General features: G+C 36.3%; 1 protein-coding gene across 1 annotated transcript; it reads left to right on the top strand.

Moving 5' to 3' along the window:
- Positions 1-123: 123 nt before the first annotated feature.
- On the top strand, positions 124-10,690 carry LOC306855309 (zinc finger matrin-type protein 3-like; the record flags this gene model as incomplete). Its single annotated transcript, XM_079393894.1, has 6 exons — positions 124-241; positions 4,154-4,509; positions 4,805-4,951; positions 6,308-6,474; positions 8,132-8,226; positions 10,347-10,690. 6 exons carry the CDS (start codon positions 124-126, stop codon positions 10,553-10,555), a joined length of 1,092 nt encoding a protein of 363 aa, XP_079250020.1. The 3' UTR covers positions 10,556-10,690.
- Positions 10,691-17,174: the final 6,484 nt, after the last annotated feature.

Here is a 17,174-nt window from a genome sequence, read left to right as displayed (position 1 = left end):
TTCTAGTGTTTTTGAAACCATATGCGATTGAAAACACCCCCCTGCTGGACGTTTGAAGCATGCGGCGCAAGTCTAGCTGGAAGAAGTTGAGCACCAGAGAGAGCTTGGAAGGATGCGGGGAAGATGGCGATGAATGTAAAGAACAGGGATGCTTTTTATCCAAGTGCTGACTATTGTGATATCTACACCTCTCAGCCTGTAAACTATGGAGATTGCAGCCATTATTTCCCTCGGATGACAGGTAAGATAAGGCAATGTTTTCGAAATGATTTTCAGTGCATTGCGTTATAACTGATGCTCTGCATCAAATTTGCTTTGCACTGCAATGGTTTGCAATAGGAGTTTATTAGGGACGAACTTTATTTTTAAATAATGGTAAGATTTATGAGAAGAAGGGCCTTGATGTCAGACCAAGAACTGACAGATTGAGAATGAAAATCCATATCTGCATTGCCAAAAGACCATGGCATATCAAATGTTAATGGCACACTATGTACATGACTAAGATATTTTAAATCTCACTGAAATTTTTCAGGTACACCTTTTATATTTTATGCCACTCTGTTTCTATTATATGATGATATGTTGCTTAAGCACTGCATGGACATTATGTGTTTTCATTAGATCAAGTAATATATATATATATATATATATATTGCATACAAGCTTTTTCAATATATGCTTTTCACAGAGAGTGGACTAATAAGTTTTTTTATTAAAAGTATGAGGCAAGTTGAGTGAGGTATCTGGTGGTTCTGCCCATGTTCATTGTCACACTTCAGTCTAGATTACATATGAAACCAATAAATATATTAAGGGACATTTAAGGTAATTGATCATTTTTGTTCATAAATGTCACAATTTGCAGTCCATGTCCTCAGAAACCACAAGGTTACTACTGTGGGTTTTATTTAAGAGGACTCCTTGGCAGTTGATTCTTGTGACATTAATTAAAAAGCCCATATGGAACATAAAAATGCTAATTTTTTGTTTATTTTACATGATAGCACTGTTTCTGCAAACCATGGATGAAGTAGACAGTGAGACACCGTATAGCTCTGATAAAAGTACTGAAATGCATCTGCCAAAACAGAAGGTTGAAATGTGTAATCGTAATAAACATTGCAAATGTCCCTTAAGCACAGAGAGCGACCGTGCATGTAATGCATTTATTCTGCTCTCAATAATTGATGCTGTCAAAGAATAACTGTACAATGCACGAACAGCTTAGAAGTGTTATGCAGCATTGAGTGGTGTAAAACAACCTGGAGCATCAAGTGATAGTACTGCTTTACCTTCTCATGTGCCCTGCATACCTTGCATTATAGATGCCCAATGAGAACAATCCTCCCTAAATCTAAAAATCTTTGTTCCTAGTCCTGATGAAAGAGCAGATGATTGTTTTTGTTCTCCAACTAAACTTTGTGTTGCTTCCAAAAAACTGTGGATTTAATCCGAATGGAGAGAGCAGGTATGTGTCCCTGACCTTGAGTTGGGACTGTAGGTTCTAGACCTATTTCTGGGCTTGAATTCTCTGATGACCAAGAGATATCAGGTTTGTTTTAAGGTCATAAGAAGAGGAATATTAAATGGTAGGCCACTGAAATTTTTTAAATGGTGTAAATGATGATGCAGAGACAACTACAAGTAAGACTACAAGTTCATCATTGGTTATTCTTTCATAGCCAGACCAACGCATGACCAAAGAAAAGCAACCACAGTCCAATTTTCTAATGGAATAGTTGACCCAGAAATGAAAATGTGCTCTAAATTAACTTGTTTTCAGACCATCAAAGATGAAGATGAGTTTGTTTCTTCATTAATTTAGTATTATATCACTTGCTCAATGGATGCGCTGCAGTGAATGGGGAGTCGTCTTGTCTAAATCAGGAGAGGAATATGCACATATCGAACGCTTTTTATAACCCAAAACAGTTCTAAACAAATATGTGAGTGGATTTTAATGTTCATCAATGTTACATCTTACTGATGAATTTTCAGTAGTTCATTAGCACTACTACATCAGTACGCAGCTTTTCACTTCACAAGACTTTTTATTGATGGACTGGACTGGTGTGGTGTGAATTGTTGTTGTATTTATCGGCTGTTTGGACTCTGATTCTGATGGCACCCATTCATCACTACATCATCTACATCTACATCTTGAGTGGCCAGAGAGTGAATAAAATATCTCATAGCACACTAGAACACCTGAAAAAAAAAAAAATCAGATAATTGCACAGTTCTTCTGTTTATTTAAACGATCAGACTTTGACTAAACCAACAATTGTGACAATTTGGGGATGGGACTAACTTGACCAAACAGCTGGGGATAAGGAGAGCATTTGAGACCTGACAAAAACTTCTTTTTTTTTTTGAAAATGGAAATATATTAACAGCTCCATTTATGGATATAAACATTGGGGTATTTAAGAATTCCAAGAAGGGCCTTCCAATGCTGACACCATCCAAGCAACCGGAAACAGAACCAATTGTCACATTCTTATGTCTATTTTAGCCGGCTGAATCATTGTTGTCATGATCCCGTTGGACCTGATACACTGGAAATATCACACAGCCATGAAACAGCTGACTCTCCAACCCCCCACTCCCTCAGCCTCAGATCTGCCGAAACATGCGCTGAATTCAGGAGGCAGGAGGCAGCCCTAATCACATCTGCAGGAGACCATACTGCAAAGATTCACTCTTTCGCTCATATATCCGTTCTATTATAAATGAATCATTTGCAGTACTAATCATTTATGTGGCCTTTACATCTCTGTTTTATGTAGCAGAGGAGCTCTGTTATGTTTCCCTTAAAGATAAATATATAGGAATAAAGATGTAAATAAAACAATGTGGACAGCTCTGATAACTTGGTTTTGAAAGAATTTGATGGAAAATTCTCTGAGTTCGTATTGAAATATCTGACTTTTGATTTCAGACTTTGGTATCTTGGAAACATTGAGATCTCTTCTGAAACACTAGAAGAGATCTCAATTCTCAGAAGAATCACCTAAGAAGCAGGAGACAAAAGCCTTTTGTTTTCTCTACATTTTATCTCACTCCTGTGAGAACAAATTAAGATATTGGCAAGATCTCATCCTTCATTCTTCACAAAAATAAAGTTTCTCTATTGGCCTCTATGGCTCCATGAAGAAACTTTTACATCCATGGAAACTTTCCACCACACAGAAAGAATCAAAAATGGTTCTTCTATTGCAAGGATCCCATTTGGAACCTATATTTTAAAGGAGACCTATTATGCCCCTTTTTACAATATGTAATATAATCTCAGGTATCCCCAGAATGTGTCTGTAAAGTTTCAGCTCATAATACCCCACAGATCATTTATTATATCATCTTGAAAATGGCTATTTTGAGTGGAAGCAGAAACACGCTGTTTTCATGCAAGTCTCTCTGTGAGTACTAAACTAAGTACTAAACTTCTCTTTCAAGTCTTATTGAGCTTAAACTGTCAAATACACACAAGTTTGTTAAAAACACTCATGAGCTACAAAAACAGTTGGTTATATCTTTGAAGGTAAACAGCTGGGAAATAAATCACATGTTTATATCAGATCTGTGTGGCAGCAGCGTAACATACAGTAAATAAATCAATAAATCACTGCTGTCTTGTCTCCTCTGAGGCTGGGACTCTAAACAGTGTTCTGTGCTCATCAGTGCAGCCAAAGACAAAACACTTAGCTTGCTTTGCTCGAACTTTCGCCCTTGCATTAGAGCTGGTACACCATTGTCCCTTGTGAAAACACAATGGCGGCGCCTTGGGTGAAAACTTGCAGATTAAGAGGCAATAATATTATAATAAGATCCCTTTTCTACGTCACGGGGGAGTGAAATCTCAGCGGCTAATTTTTTCACACTTGCAGAGAAAGGCTTACCAAAAAAATTACTGGGTTGTTCTTTTTCATGTTTTCTGGGTTGGTAGATGCACAGAGGACCCGATTATAGCACTTAAACACAGAAAAAGTTAGATGATATGTCACCTTTAAGAGCCCAATGCATTTTAGTATTTAAAAACATACAACGCAGGGCTTGGAACTAAAAAATGCTAGAAGGCATTCTGTGTGAAAGGCCCTTAAAAGTGTAATTACTCACTCTGACACCTAAATTCTGTAATTTGGCTTTCCAGGTCCAGACCCCATTCTAAAACCACCTCTTAGTTTGATATGTCAGCAGCCACCTCAGCCCTTCCAGGCCATGACCCTGACCCAGAACCTCAGTCCTCCACCGGTGATGATGTCGCCGGACCCCTTGCGGTTCCCACATTGCACTCCTCTAGCCATAAAGCCGCCCCCTCACCTCCAGTTGCCGCCCAACCCACCCATCCCAGCGCCCCTGGTCCTCAGTCCCAAGCCCCCCGAAGAAGACGGTCAGGCAGTGGGTGCTGACCAGGAAGCCACTCTGGAAGAACTTTGCAAGCCTCTGTACTGTAAGCTTTGTAACGTCACTCTCAACTCTGCCCAGCAGGCTCAGGCACATTATCAGGTAATCCAAAACTCATGTTATTGTCTATGTGAGTTATGTAAATATGATAAACACAGAATGTGAAATCATTCACTATTCTCTTATGTCAACAAAGTGGTTGTGGACTGCACAATGCCTGATGACACCAAAATAATAGTTTGTCTTGATTGATACTGTATGTTTAGAAATCAGGAGTTTTTACTTTCAGTTTTGGTTTCTTTCAGTTAGTTGTTTTTCTTGAGAGCCTGAGTACTGGTTTAAATCTTTGTTGCAATGCAGAAGAAAGCATGTAATCAATTATTTCTTTTGTCTATAGGGGAAAAACCACAGTAAGAAGCTGCGCAATTTTTATGCTGGTAGCCAGCAGCCACCTCCAATAAGAATACCAGAGGTAGTAGAGCCTGTTTCCCAGCAACCCTCAGCCACTCCACCCACAGATTCTGCAAATGTGACTGCCAACCAGGTACTTATGACTCTTATCTGGTACATTTCTGTCCGAGCAAGTGTGGGTTTGTTTTTTACAGACTGTCTACAAATTAATTATTTAAAATCTATTTGCAGTGATTTTTCTAGCTATAAAATGAAGCAACATTATGAATGCATGTCAATATACTAGTTTAGTGATATTTATGTGCCACATGTGGCATCAAACGTATTCGCAAACTACTGGAGTGTCGAACTAGCCTAAACTTCCCTAAGCACTTCCCCTCTGGGGAATCCCAGTCGCCAAGCATGTTCAGCTTTGTGAAGTGGACTAGTGAAGTTTATATGGACCCCTCGATTTTGACCAAGGGAGCGAGTCTATTTTATATGTACACCTCAGACTGCTCCATAGACCACAATGCTATGCGATTGTGACATCATCGCATATCGCGTTTAATTTACCCCTAAGCCAAACAACTCTATGATATATATATATATATTTTAAATATTTGAAGCAACCCAAACACACCTAAATACATATAGAATAAGGGGAAAAAAAATAATTATAAATCAGCTCCACAGCGGATTCCAAGAGATCAAGGGCTAAGGTCTTTTCCAATTCAGCCCATTGCAAGGGTTTCGCCCGTAGTGGGCACTTGTGCAACATAAGCAATGATGTATAATCCGAGTCAACCATTGTTTTTGTAGTTTTGTCGTAGTAACATCTCTAAAATAAACACTACAAAAATTACGTCAGAGTTTGTAAATTACATTTTTTCCATGAATTTCAAACTGTCTATTTTGATGAACTCATTCAGCAATTAATTTGCATCATCACTAAGAAAAATGGAAGGTCTGTATAATTTTTAAATGTTTTAGAAAGCTAATGTTTTAGAAATCCTAACTAAGGTTGCATGTATTTGATTAAAACTGAAATATTATTCAATTGAATATAAATATATTTCATTCCTGTGATGCAAAGCTGAGTTTTCAGCATCATTACTCTTCACTACTCTCATCCTTCAGAAATCATTCTAAAATGCTGATTTGGTGCTCAAGAAACATTTATTAATATCAATGTTCAAATTGGTAATTTAAAAAAAAAAAAATTAACTGAGCCCAAACTTTTGAATGGTTGTTTATATATACCGTGCATACTGTATACTATATTGCATATCATCAAAAAGCTTCAAATGATCAAGATATTTTAGATAAACTGGTTGCTTCATCGTCCAGCCCTATCTGGGAATATCTTGCAGTTTGATCATGCGGTGTCACTCTGCAAGCATCCATTCACTGAGCCCGGTGTGATAGTAATCAGAGACGTCTCTGTAGATGCACACCTTTCATCGCTCTACTCTTTATAAAAGCTGTACTGTCTTTGTCCCATCTGCAGCCACTCTCTAAGGGTGCTAGCAGAGTCATACTGGCCACGGAAAATGACTACTGCAAGCTGTGTGACGCTTCCTTCAGCTCCCCTGCTGTGGCCCAGGCACACTATCAGGGCAAGAACCACGCCAAAAGACTGCGGCTGGCCGAGGCACAGCAGAACGCCACGTCCTTGTGAGTCTGTCACACCCACGCGCTCCCAGATAAAACAGCCGTTAAGTGTGTAAAATGCTTCCGTGTTTGTGGGCGGTGTCTTTTTTATGATTTTTAATGAGACATCAGTTATGCAGTTTGCATTACTCATACACTCGTATGAATTCAGCCTCAAATCTTGACAAAAAGGAAATCCACATACACATTATGCATCAACTAGTAGGAAGTTTTGAATAGAGGAAGAAGTTTTTCGTGTTAGCTTTATCTTCAGGCTGTTTTTGCGTTGATAAGTGGGGCAGTCATTTTAATGCCACTGACTGGGCTGTCCTGATAACAAACACAGGAAGATACATCCTGTTGCACTCCAAACTCTCAGACTGTATCTGAGCAAACATGTCTATGGCTAGTTAAGCTAGGTTTGAATCCCTCCCTTTAAGTAATGAAAAAGCTTAATTATTGATAAAAATAAGAAAAAAAAAGTAGCAATATCATTGTTCTAGGTAGGGCTGGATGAAAATGTATGACATTCACAGTGATTTTGCTGGTGATATATGTATTCTTGAATATCTTGGAGATGTAAATGCTTGCTTTTTATTTGACCATTAAAATGTTTTAAAATATGTTTATGCGAGTGTGTCATTAAATTAAAATATACATTAATTTATATATTTTTTATTATTATTTATAATTTATATTTGCTTTGTTGCTTGCAAGCATGAGAGTGTTTTAATATTGAATTTAAATTTCAGTAGCAACAATTCCCCAAGACTCATTTCAAACTGTACATTTGAATTATTCAAAACTATGATTCAACAATTCATTTGCATCATCATTTGGTAACACTTTACAATAAGGTGTCATTTATTAACATTAGTTAAAGTATTAACTAAGATGAACAAACAATCAACAATGCATTTATTACACTATTTATTATTCTTTGTTAATGTTGAAAATACAGTCGTTCATTGTTTGTTCATGTTAGTTCACAGTGCATTAACTAATGTTAACAAACACAACTTGTGATTTTAATAATGCATTAGTAAATTCTGAAATTAACATTAACTAAGATTAATAAATGCTGAAGTATTGTTCATTCTTAATTCATGTTAACTAATGAACCTTATTGTAAAGTGTTACCCATCATTTAAATGTTCACAAAAGTCTTTGTATAGCATTATTTGATTTATAAAGTATTTTTACAGGTAAATATTGCTATTTTGCAGCAATATTATTATATTGCATTGTTATATTTGAATGAATGAATGAGTCATTTATTTGTGGATATACATGTAATTTTTCCCATATATTCAAATATTTGAGTAAATATTTTGGATGTTTTGCAACAATATTCTCATGAATATACATGAAAACAATTCCTAATTCTTCTTTGTGTTCCTTTAATAAAATATTCTGTAATATTCTGAAATATTATTACAAATTAAAATAACTATTTTTTTTATTTTAATATAATACTGTGAATACTTGATTATTCTGGCTTAGATTATTTCACTTAAATATTTTGATTCATCTCAGAAACAACGGTTTATATAAGAAATTACATAATAGCAATTACATAAATATAAAGGGATATAATATCATCAAAAGGCTGAAAAATATAAGATATATTGCTCAGCCATACTAAGTGGTAAATCATGTTGTCTTATCATATATTTTCCAGAGACTTGTCCAACACTCAGAGACGGCCACGGAAAGAAGTATATGAGTATCGATTAATGAAGAACCGTAGGGCTCATATCAATGCTGCAATGCCAGGTATTCTGTCTACACAGATTGATCTCAACTGATAGTTGAGGAGGGACAGATTTTTGTCATCATGTTGATATTGACTTGAGACTATCCCTCGGGTTCTGTTTCCTGCCCAGTGGTGCAAAACCTCCATTTGCGATCAGTGCTTTGGCAGCAGAGCGCTTGGCAGCTGCGCGTGTTAGTTTGCCAGCTTGTGCTAATGTAGCTCAATGTGCTAGTCTCGCTAAATGCAGGCCAGACGCCAAGGCTTTGGTCTGTGTAAGCCGATACTCCACCCCACGTCAGCCCAGGCTCACGAGCGTCACCCACACGATGGCAGATCTCAGTCACACACATGACCCCATTGCCCTGTGCTCCTGTCCTCACATACGCACAAAAACACACACTATTGCATTCTATAAGTGAAGCCGTTAGCTTTGCATGTGATATTATTTTATCAACTGGAAATAGAACAAAATAAAAGCTTTTTCAAAATAATATGTCTATTAGTTAAAAATGCTTTTTAGACTCTTACTGGCAAATGTGCATTTGCTAAACAAGTGTATTGCTCTACACTGAGATGCACTGGCAGAGGGCTGATGTTTCCCTCGGGTGAGAGTCATCTGCTCTTATAATGTGCAGCAGAATATACACATGATGAGCCAAAAAGTGTGTGTGCCAGAGTTGAAAAAATAAATGAGCTTAAATGTATAAATGAAATAATATACATTTCTATAGGTGGTACTTGGAGTTACAAAAACTTCTTTAAACGTACTTATATTTAAATTCTAATTCTAATTTGCTTACTTCAATTCAATTCATTTTCAGTTCAGTTCTGAATTATGCATGTATTAATTAAAGCTGCAGTCTCATAAGTTTTGCCTCTTTGTCGCCATCTCTGTTTGAAAACCTGGAATTGCAGTTACTTGTGGAATTATCTTCCGTGCGTGGGGTTGTGCTCCGGCACAGCTCCAGCGCGGATGAATCTAATGTTTTGAGGTGAATGTGTAGCTGTCAGTCACCGCACCGTGACCGGTGGTTATTGTTTACTGTACTTCGCAATCACAGATTCTAGCCTATGTCTTGGAATATATGACCCAAATAAGAATTTTCACCGTATATTGCCATCTGAACAAGTAAGTAACAAGTCTGCCACGTTTGTTCTGACCAACTGAGGAAAAAAGCATTACAATAAATGGTGATTTCAATCTAATGATCAGTTAGCTCATATCACATCTAACCGTGCAAATTATTTTTATTGTTATACTTTATTCTCAAATTATTAATGTTAACAACATCAGCATTGCGTGACTATGAGTATAGTGTGTATTGACGTGTAGATATCAATTTCTGTACAGTCTAATCTAATTGTCATGCCATTCGAATTTCATTTTCTAATCCAAAAAGCAAACTATGCTTCCTTCGAACTGATTTTCTTTAAAATACAAATTTTGTGTAATCCCAGGCTATCTGTAATCAGAAGCACGTTTAAAACTGGAATATAATTTCATTTCATTCACATGTGTTTCATAAACACATAATCCTTTCTGGATTACAATCCGCCATCAAAATGATAAATTTAATTATTCTAGCTGCTGTGAGAAAAGGCTAAACGATCTGCAGGATCCTCACATGCGATAGCCAAGAAGCTGGGACAACTTCTTCATGTTTACAAACGTGACGTAATGACACAGTGCCATGCTCGAATTTCCCGCGAAAACCTACCCATACCACTCAAATTACAAAACATTATTATAAGCTAACTGTTGTGAATCGGGCTAAAGTAAGGTGATAGTTTTGAACACGGGCTGGTTATGTACTTTCTCAAATATTGATTTCGGATCATTTTTAACCAAAAAAAGTTACGGACTGCAGCTTTAAATATGGTGATTTTCCAACATAATAGGTTTTGTATGACTGAAACATGCTTGTTTTTTTTATTCTTGCAAAAAGCTTGCAATCCAAATTGTCTGTACACCGATTTGCATTAAAAAATAAAAGATAAAAAAAACCAATATGAAAATTGAGGCGTGACTTTGCATTTCAGCGTGTATTTCATCACCGTGTAATATCTGCTTAGTCATGTAGCCATTTATTTGAAGTTTCATTCATTCACACGACCTGACATGTTTCCTGTGCTGTTTCAGGCCCTTACTACAACCCACGGCCGAGGCAGCGTATCCCACGAGACCTTGCGATGTGCGTCACACCCAGCGGGCAGTTCTATTGCTCGATGTGTAACTCGGGTGCCAGCGAGGAAGCAGAGTTTCGCCTGCACCTGGAGAGCAAGCAGCATAAAAGCAGAGTGTCCGAGCAACGCTACCGTAGCGAGATGGAAAATCTGGGATACACTTAAGAAGCAGCCAAAGAGTGATTCCCATATCCAGATCCTGAGGAAATAATCTTGCAATTCTTGAAGTAGCCACTTTTGTTTTAAAATGGAAAATGACGTTTGTAATTTTGTTATTCTAGAAGTAATTTACAAGCTAAAATTCACACACACTGAAAAAGTTTTTTTTTTTTATTTGTGCCAGACAGACCATTAATTGGTGGCATGGACATTATTTAAGGGATATATAAGAGGTATCTCAGAAAGTTTCAAACGCTCATAAGCACAGATTTAGGATCAACTGGCAAATAATTATAATTCATAATTAACATGAAAGGACTAAATTCTTATCCTAAATCATCTTATGAGCAAGTAAACAAATATTACAATATACTGCTCTGGATTATATTTTCAGTATAATTCGAAACAATACTTTTAAGTATTTATTTATATATCTAGCATTTTTTAATAATTTATGTAATTAATGTCTAACCTGACCTCTAACGTGCTTTGGCAAGTGTTTTTTTCTCAGCTGTTTTTGCGTGAAGTTGATGCCTCAAAAGGGACAAATCTAGCAGCAATTAGTTTCCTAAACAAGCAGAAGTGGCAATCCTACTCACTCTGAGCCGTAGATTCACTGTGTTTCCTTCAAGAGCTACAGAACGCATGCCGCCGTTCTGCCGATCAGATTAGAGACTGCATTCCCAGGAGAATCCACAGCGTGGGTCTCCAGCGTGTCTGCTGAATGTACTATGAAAGCGATGACAATAGATCTACGTCCGTCTGGCTTTGCACATGTTTACTAGATGTAGTGGGAAATTTGGTCTATTTCGGGGTGTACATCTGATGTTGTTAACCAGCATGCTTCAGTGCGAAATTATTTGGGTGATTGTTATTTATTTTCATCTTGGATTATCCCCAGGGAATCTCCCCACACTAAAGGGAGAAATGGAAAACATGGCTATTTTTAATAAGGTCTGTGCTGCCCATGCCCCCTACCTCAGTCACAACCCTCTGACACGTTGGCCTACCAAAGCTTATCTGGGAAAACGCTTATCTATTTTAATATTTTATCTCGAATATTTACTGAGGAAACCATGATCTTTGAAGGAATAGTTCATCCAAGATGAAAATTTTCTGAAATTTAACTCAAATGTAGATGAATTTGTGTCTTCATCAGAACAGATTTGGAGAAATTTAGCTTGACATCACTTGCTCACCAATGGATCCTCTGCAGTGAATGGGTGCCGTCAGAATGAACAGCTGATAAAAACATCACAAGAAATCCACATGACTCCAGTCCATCAGTTAATGTCTTGTGAAGTGAAAAGCTGTGTGCTTGTAAGAAATAAACCATTAAGGAATTTTTAAGGAATTTTAACTTAAAACCATTGCCTCTGGCCAAAATGTGAGTCCATAATCCATAATAACGTTTCCTAGAATGAAAAAAATCCATCCCCTTTTGCCCTCTCATATCAAAATCTAATTTTACATCTGTAATGTGTTCAGTTTTTGCTTGTAAACGGTGCTTGATCTGTGCATATTTCTCAGACAAGACAACTTTTTTCATTAGAGAAAGCAATATAATGGATAGAGACTCGTATGTTATGGAAACGCTTGTTTTGTTTACTGTGTGGAGATGTGCTGATATCGCATTTGGTCTCGTTCTGTCTCGCGTATCTTGTTAGTGTCTGCGCTTGCTTGGCCATTTGTTGTGGAAAAATAAGGAAAGTGTGTCCAGCTAAATTCAGTTAGTATTTTATTAGATGGGTATAAAAGAAAAGCTTAGTTTACCGCAGCAGCTGTCGTGTGAAGGCCTCCTCGTGTGAAGACCGAAGAGTGTAAAGACCATCGACTCTATCGTGTGGCTCCACCGGTATAAGTATCACTTTTGATTTCTCCTCTTTTTATTTCTCATCAGTGTTTGGCGGTGTTATTTCTTAGGATTACTGATAAACTACAGTCGTTTGATTTGTATTTGTTATTTTAATTTTAGGTAAATTATGTTAGAATTTATTATGTCTGTTTAGGTCTTTTATTAAGTTTTAGTTTTTATTTAATTTGAGTTATTTTAATACTTCAACAAACTAAATGGAAATGAAATGATTATATATATATATATATACAGTATATATATATATATATTTATAAATGTGTATGTGTGTATATATTATATGTATGTGTGTGTGTGTGGTTGTACATATACATAGTTGTTGTTTTTTTGGTGTTTGGCTTAGTGTTATGTTAGAATCATTATTATACTCATATCTTTTGTTCTTTAATATTTTGAATTGTTTTTAGCTTTATTTTTTGTTTTTCATTTAAATGTTAAGTTTTGACATTTAGTTGTATGTATTTGTCATTTTTATTTCTTTATTTTTTTAAATGTGTGTAGGTAGTATTTATAAAGTTTTAGCTTTTATTTTTGGATCTGTTTTTAGTTGTTTTAATATTACAATTGATTGTAAATTGTGATGCTTTTATCAGCTGTTTGTACTCTCATTCTGACGGTACCCATTCACTGCAAAGGATCCATTGGGGAGCAAGTGATGAAATGCTACATTTCTCCAAATTTATTCAGAAGAAAAAACAAACTCATCTATATCTTACATGTCCTGAGTACATTTTCAGCAAATTTTAATTTTTAGATGAACTATTTCTTTATGCAGTTACATTGGGACAAGTAGGAGCTGTTAAAATTTTAGATGCTTTATTTTGTTTGTTCGCGGCTGCATGATTTTATGCATAAACATCACCCTTCCCCTATTTTATCACTTAAAATGCTATAAATATTTTATAAGAGATTTACAATATTATGAACAGAAGAAGTGACCCAGTTTTACTCTGCTTGTTTGTTTTGTTGCTTTCAATAACTCCTTGAGCTATAAAACCACTCTTCAGAGTTGCAGTCCATTGTCACTAAATGTTTGAAATTGTAATTCTTTTCTGATTTAGTATTATTTCTGCATGAAATTATTGCTGCTTGTACATATTAAGAGGATGGGCCATTGCAGAACTGAATTGCACTTAAGAAATGGAAAAGACAGTATTGTAATAAGTCAAGTCATTCTATATATTATTACACAGGCATCATTCAAATTAAATGTTTACAGTGGGAATCATCACAAGGGACTTATGGGAGCGCTTGACGGACTAATGGACATCTTAAATGTGCCTCTGAGTATAAAGCCTACTCAACTGTGATGTTGAACATTTCATGTTGTTCTGCTTTGCATATGTTTCCAGTAGGAGGGACTTACAAGTGGCGTAACGAGTAATGTTTTGTGTATTCAAATACTGACCATTTATGTCAAGCTCTTTTTATATAAATGTGGTAAGATGTTTCATATGTATATATTGATAGAAATTTAAAAAGAAGACTTTGCACTGATCAACAGTTTGATGATTTGATGGTGGAAATAATTTGTGGTTTTGCCACTTGCAGTGGACAAATACAGCAGAAGGGCAAGAGGAACGGTTAGAGAGAGGGAATGGGATCAGAACAAGTTGCAGGCCGGACTAGAACCTGCATTATCCCACATGAGCACTACAGCTATAAAAAAACTGTGGTGGTGTTTTCTACTGGTAGCCATTGCATTTGCTCCCAGAGATTCACCAGAGGCAAGCCATATCCTGTTTTGTGTTTTGTGCGGTCAGGAAGTTGTGACCCTATCTGGAAACAGACCTTCTCAAAGGACGCCAACAGGGACACTAGGATGAATCCCAATAGTCTATTCCCTTCAAGCCAATCATGATTTTTTTCCCATCAATAAATACCTCTGTTTTAATTTACACTGAGAGTCGTATTTCACAAATGTTTTCTAAAGGATTAGCAGAAGCATTTTATTTTGAGGTGCATCGAAATAAAATCTAGCTGTAGTGCCTTTTGAAGACATGTTCTTATATAATGGTTGCCTTTTCATGTCCATTAAAGGTCTGAGTGCAATACAGATGATATGATATTTATCTGACCTCTTCCTTTTTTCCCCATTAACCAGTGGTTCAGTGTCTTGAATGTACAGTACAGATGAAATAACATTTTAACTTTATTGTAAAGAGTCCTGGAACTCGAATTTTGAATGCAATATAATGTATTAATAAACTGAATTAAAAACTTTCAGTAATTTGTCAGTATACTTGGAATGTGTTTGTAATATATCCTCCTGGCATCAAGAAGTAGTAATTCAATTGTTCTGTCTCTTTCTCATGGAAATTCTAGTTCATTGCTCGATTTGCAACCATGAAACTTGCTTTATATTAGAGATGCACAGATTGCAATTCTCCTGGCTTTTTTACAAATTTTTTTGTACAACCCTAATTCCGGAAACGGTACGTTTTTTACATTTGAATAAAATGAAAACTAAAAGAATTTCAAATCACATGAGCCAATATTTTATTCAAAATAGAACAAAGATAACATAAATGTTTAAACTGAGAAATTTTACAATTGTATGCACAAAATGAGCTCTTCAAATTTGATGTCTGCTTCAGGTCTCAAAATAGTTGGGACGGGGGCATGTTTATCATGGTGTAGCATCTCCTCTTCTTTTCAAAACAGTTTGAAGATGTCTGTGCATCGATGTTATCTGGAGTTTTGTTGTTGGAATTTGGTCCCATTCTTGCCTGATTTAGGTTTCCATGCAGCTGCTGAAGAGTTTGTGGTCATCTTTGACGTATTTTTCATTTAATGATGTACCAAATGTTCTCTATAGGTGAAAGATCTGGACTGCAGGCAGGCCAATTCAGCACGCGGACTCTTCTAGTACGAAGCCATGCTGTTGTAATAGCTGCAGTATGTGGTTTTGCATTGTCCTACTGAAATACACGTCATCTGGAGGGGAGCATATGTTGCTCTAAAACCTTTATATACCTTTCAGCATTCATAGTGCCTTCCAAAACATGCAAGCTGCCCATGCCTTATGCACTTATGCACCACCATACCATCAGAGATGCTGGCTTTTGAACTGAATGCTAATAACACACCGGAAGGTCTCCCTCCTCTTTAGCCGGAGGACACGGCGTCCGTGATTTCCAACAAGGATGTCAAATTTGGACTCGTCTGACCATAGAACACTTTTCCACTTTGAAGCAGTCCATTTGGGCCACAGGACACGACGGCGCTTCTGGACCGTGTTCACATATGGCTTCCTTTTTACATGATAGAGCTTTAGTTGGCATCTGCAGATGGCACGGCGGGTTGTGTTTACCGACAGTGGTTTCTGGAAGTATTCCTGGGCCCATTTAATAATGTCAATGACAGAGTCATGCCAATGAGTCTTCGGCCTTGTCCCTTAAGCAGAGATTTCTCCAGTTTCTCTGAAACTTTTGATGATGTTATGCACTGTACACTGTAAAAGGTTTTCACCCATTTCAACTTAAAAACTTGAGTTTTGTGGCTGCCTTAAAATTTTTATTCAAAATTTAAAAGCACAAGTCATATCAACTCACTATTTAAAATCTTGCCTAGTGCTGAGTTGCTTTAAGTTCATTTGACTTTCCAATATTTGCTGTTTCAACTTATTAAATTAAGTTAAAAAAGTTGTAACATTAATTTTCAAGTTATGATAATGAAAACTATTTTAAACACAGATAAAAAAAATACTATATTTCTTTGAAACAACATTTATTTATTTTTTCTTGCAGTGTTTACAAACAGGTTTTTAATATTAAAACAGTACACAACCTGCCTGTGCATGCTAATGTGTGAATGCCAGTATATGTATACACCAAGGGCACAAAAGTAGCAAAAAACTGCCAAGAAACTGTCAAAGTGGAAAATATACTTATACCTAATTGGAAACAACCACAGAGACAAGCTTGGAAAAAAAACATGTCCATGACTGTCCTTTTTTTTAAAAGGAGAAAGGTGTCTGTATTAGGAGGCCAGCTTGCATGCCCTTCTTGAGTGTATGAAGTGAGCCTTTAAAATCAGAAAATAGGTATTAAATGATTATTAGTTCAACCCAAAATTTTAATTCTGTCATCAATAACTCACCCTCATATAATTTCAAACCCATAAGACCTTCATTCCTCTTTGGAACATAAATGAATATATTTTTGATGAAATCCGAGAGCTTTCTGACCCTCCATTGGCAGCAACATAACTTACACATTCAAGGTCCAGAACAGTATAAAGACATCATTAAAGTAATCCACGTGGCTCCTGTGGTTTAACCTCAATTTTATGAAGCAACGCGAGTGCTTTGTTTACGCAAAAAAAATTAAAATTATTTACCACTTTATTTACAATATTATCCAAAGCTTGTTCACGCTACAATGTCAACTCTTGCGTGAACACGTATGTGTCGTGGTGAGTGTGTGTTGCAGATCAATATTTTTGGAAATAAATTGGTAAAGTATGTTTTTTGCTCAAACAAAACTCTTAAGTTGCTTCATAAAAAGGAGGGTAAACTACTGGAGTTACATGGATTACTTTAGTGAAGTCTATTCTACCGTTCTGGACCTTGAACATGGTAGTTAAGTTGCATTTTTCTCTTGTATCCTTTTAACCATATAGATTTTAAAACTTTAAAGACAGTATGATGTGTGGCATTTCCTTTATGCAGAAATGCTCAACCCAAATCCAAACTTTTATACAACTATTTTATTTTACAGCTACTATATACGTACAGCTTAGCATTTAATA

This window comes from Barbus barbus (genome assembly GCF_936440315.1).
Source record: "Barbus barbus genome assembly, chromosome: 35".
NCBI classification, from domain to species: domain Eukaryota; kingdom Metazoa; phylum Chordata; class Actinopteri; order Cypriniformes; family Cyprinidae; genus Barbus; species Barbus barbus.
The sequence above is the reverse complement of the archived record's forward strand: the minus strand, read 5'-3'. Positions and strand labels throughout refer to the sequence as shown.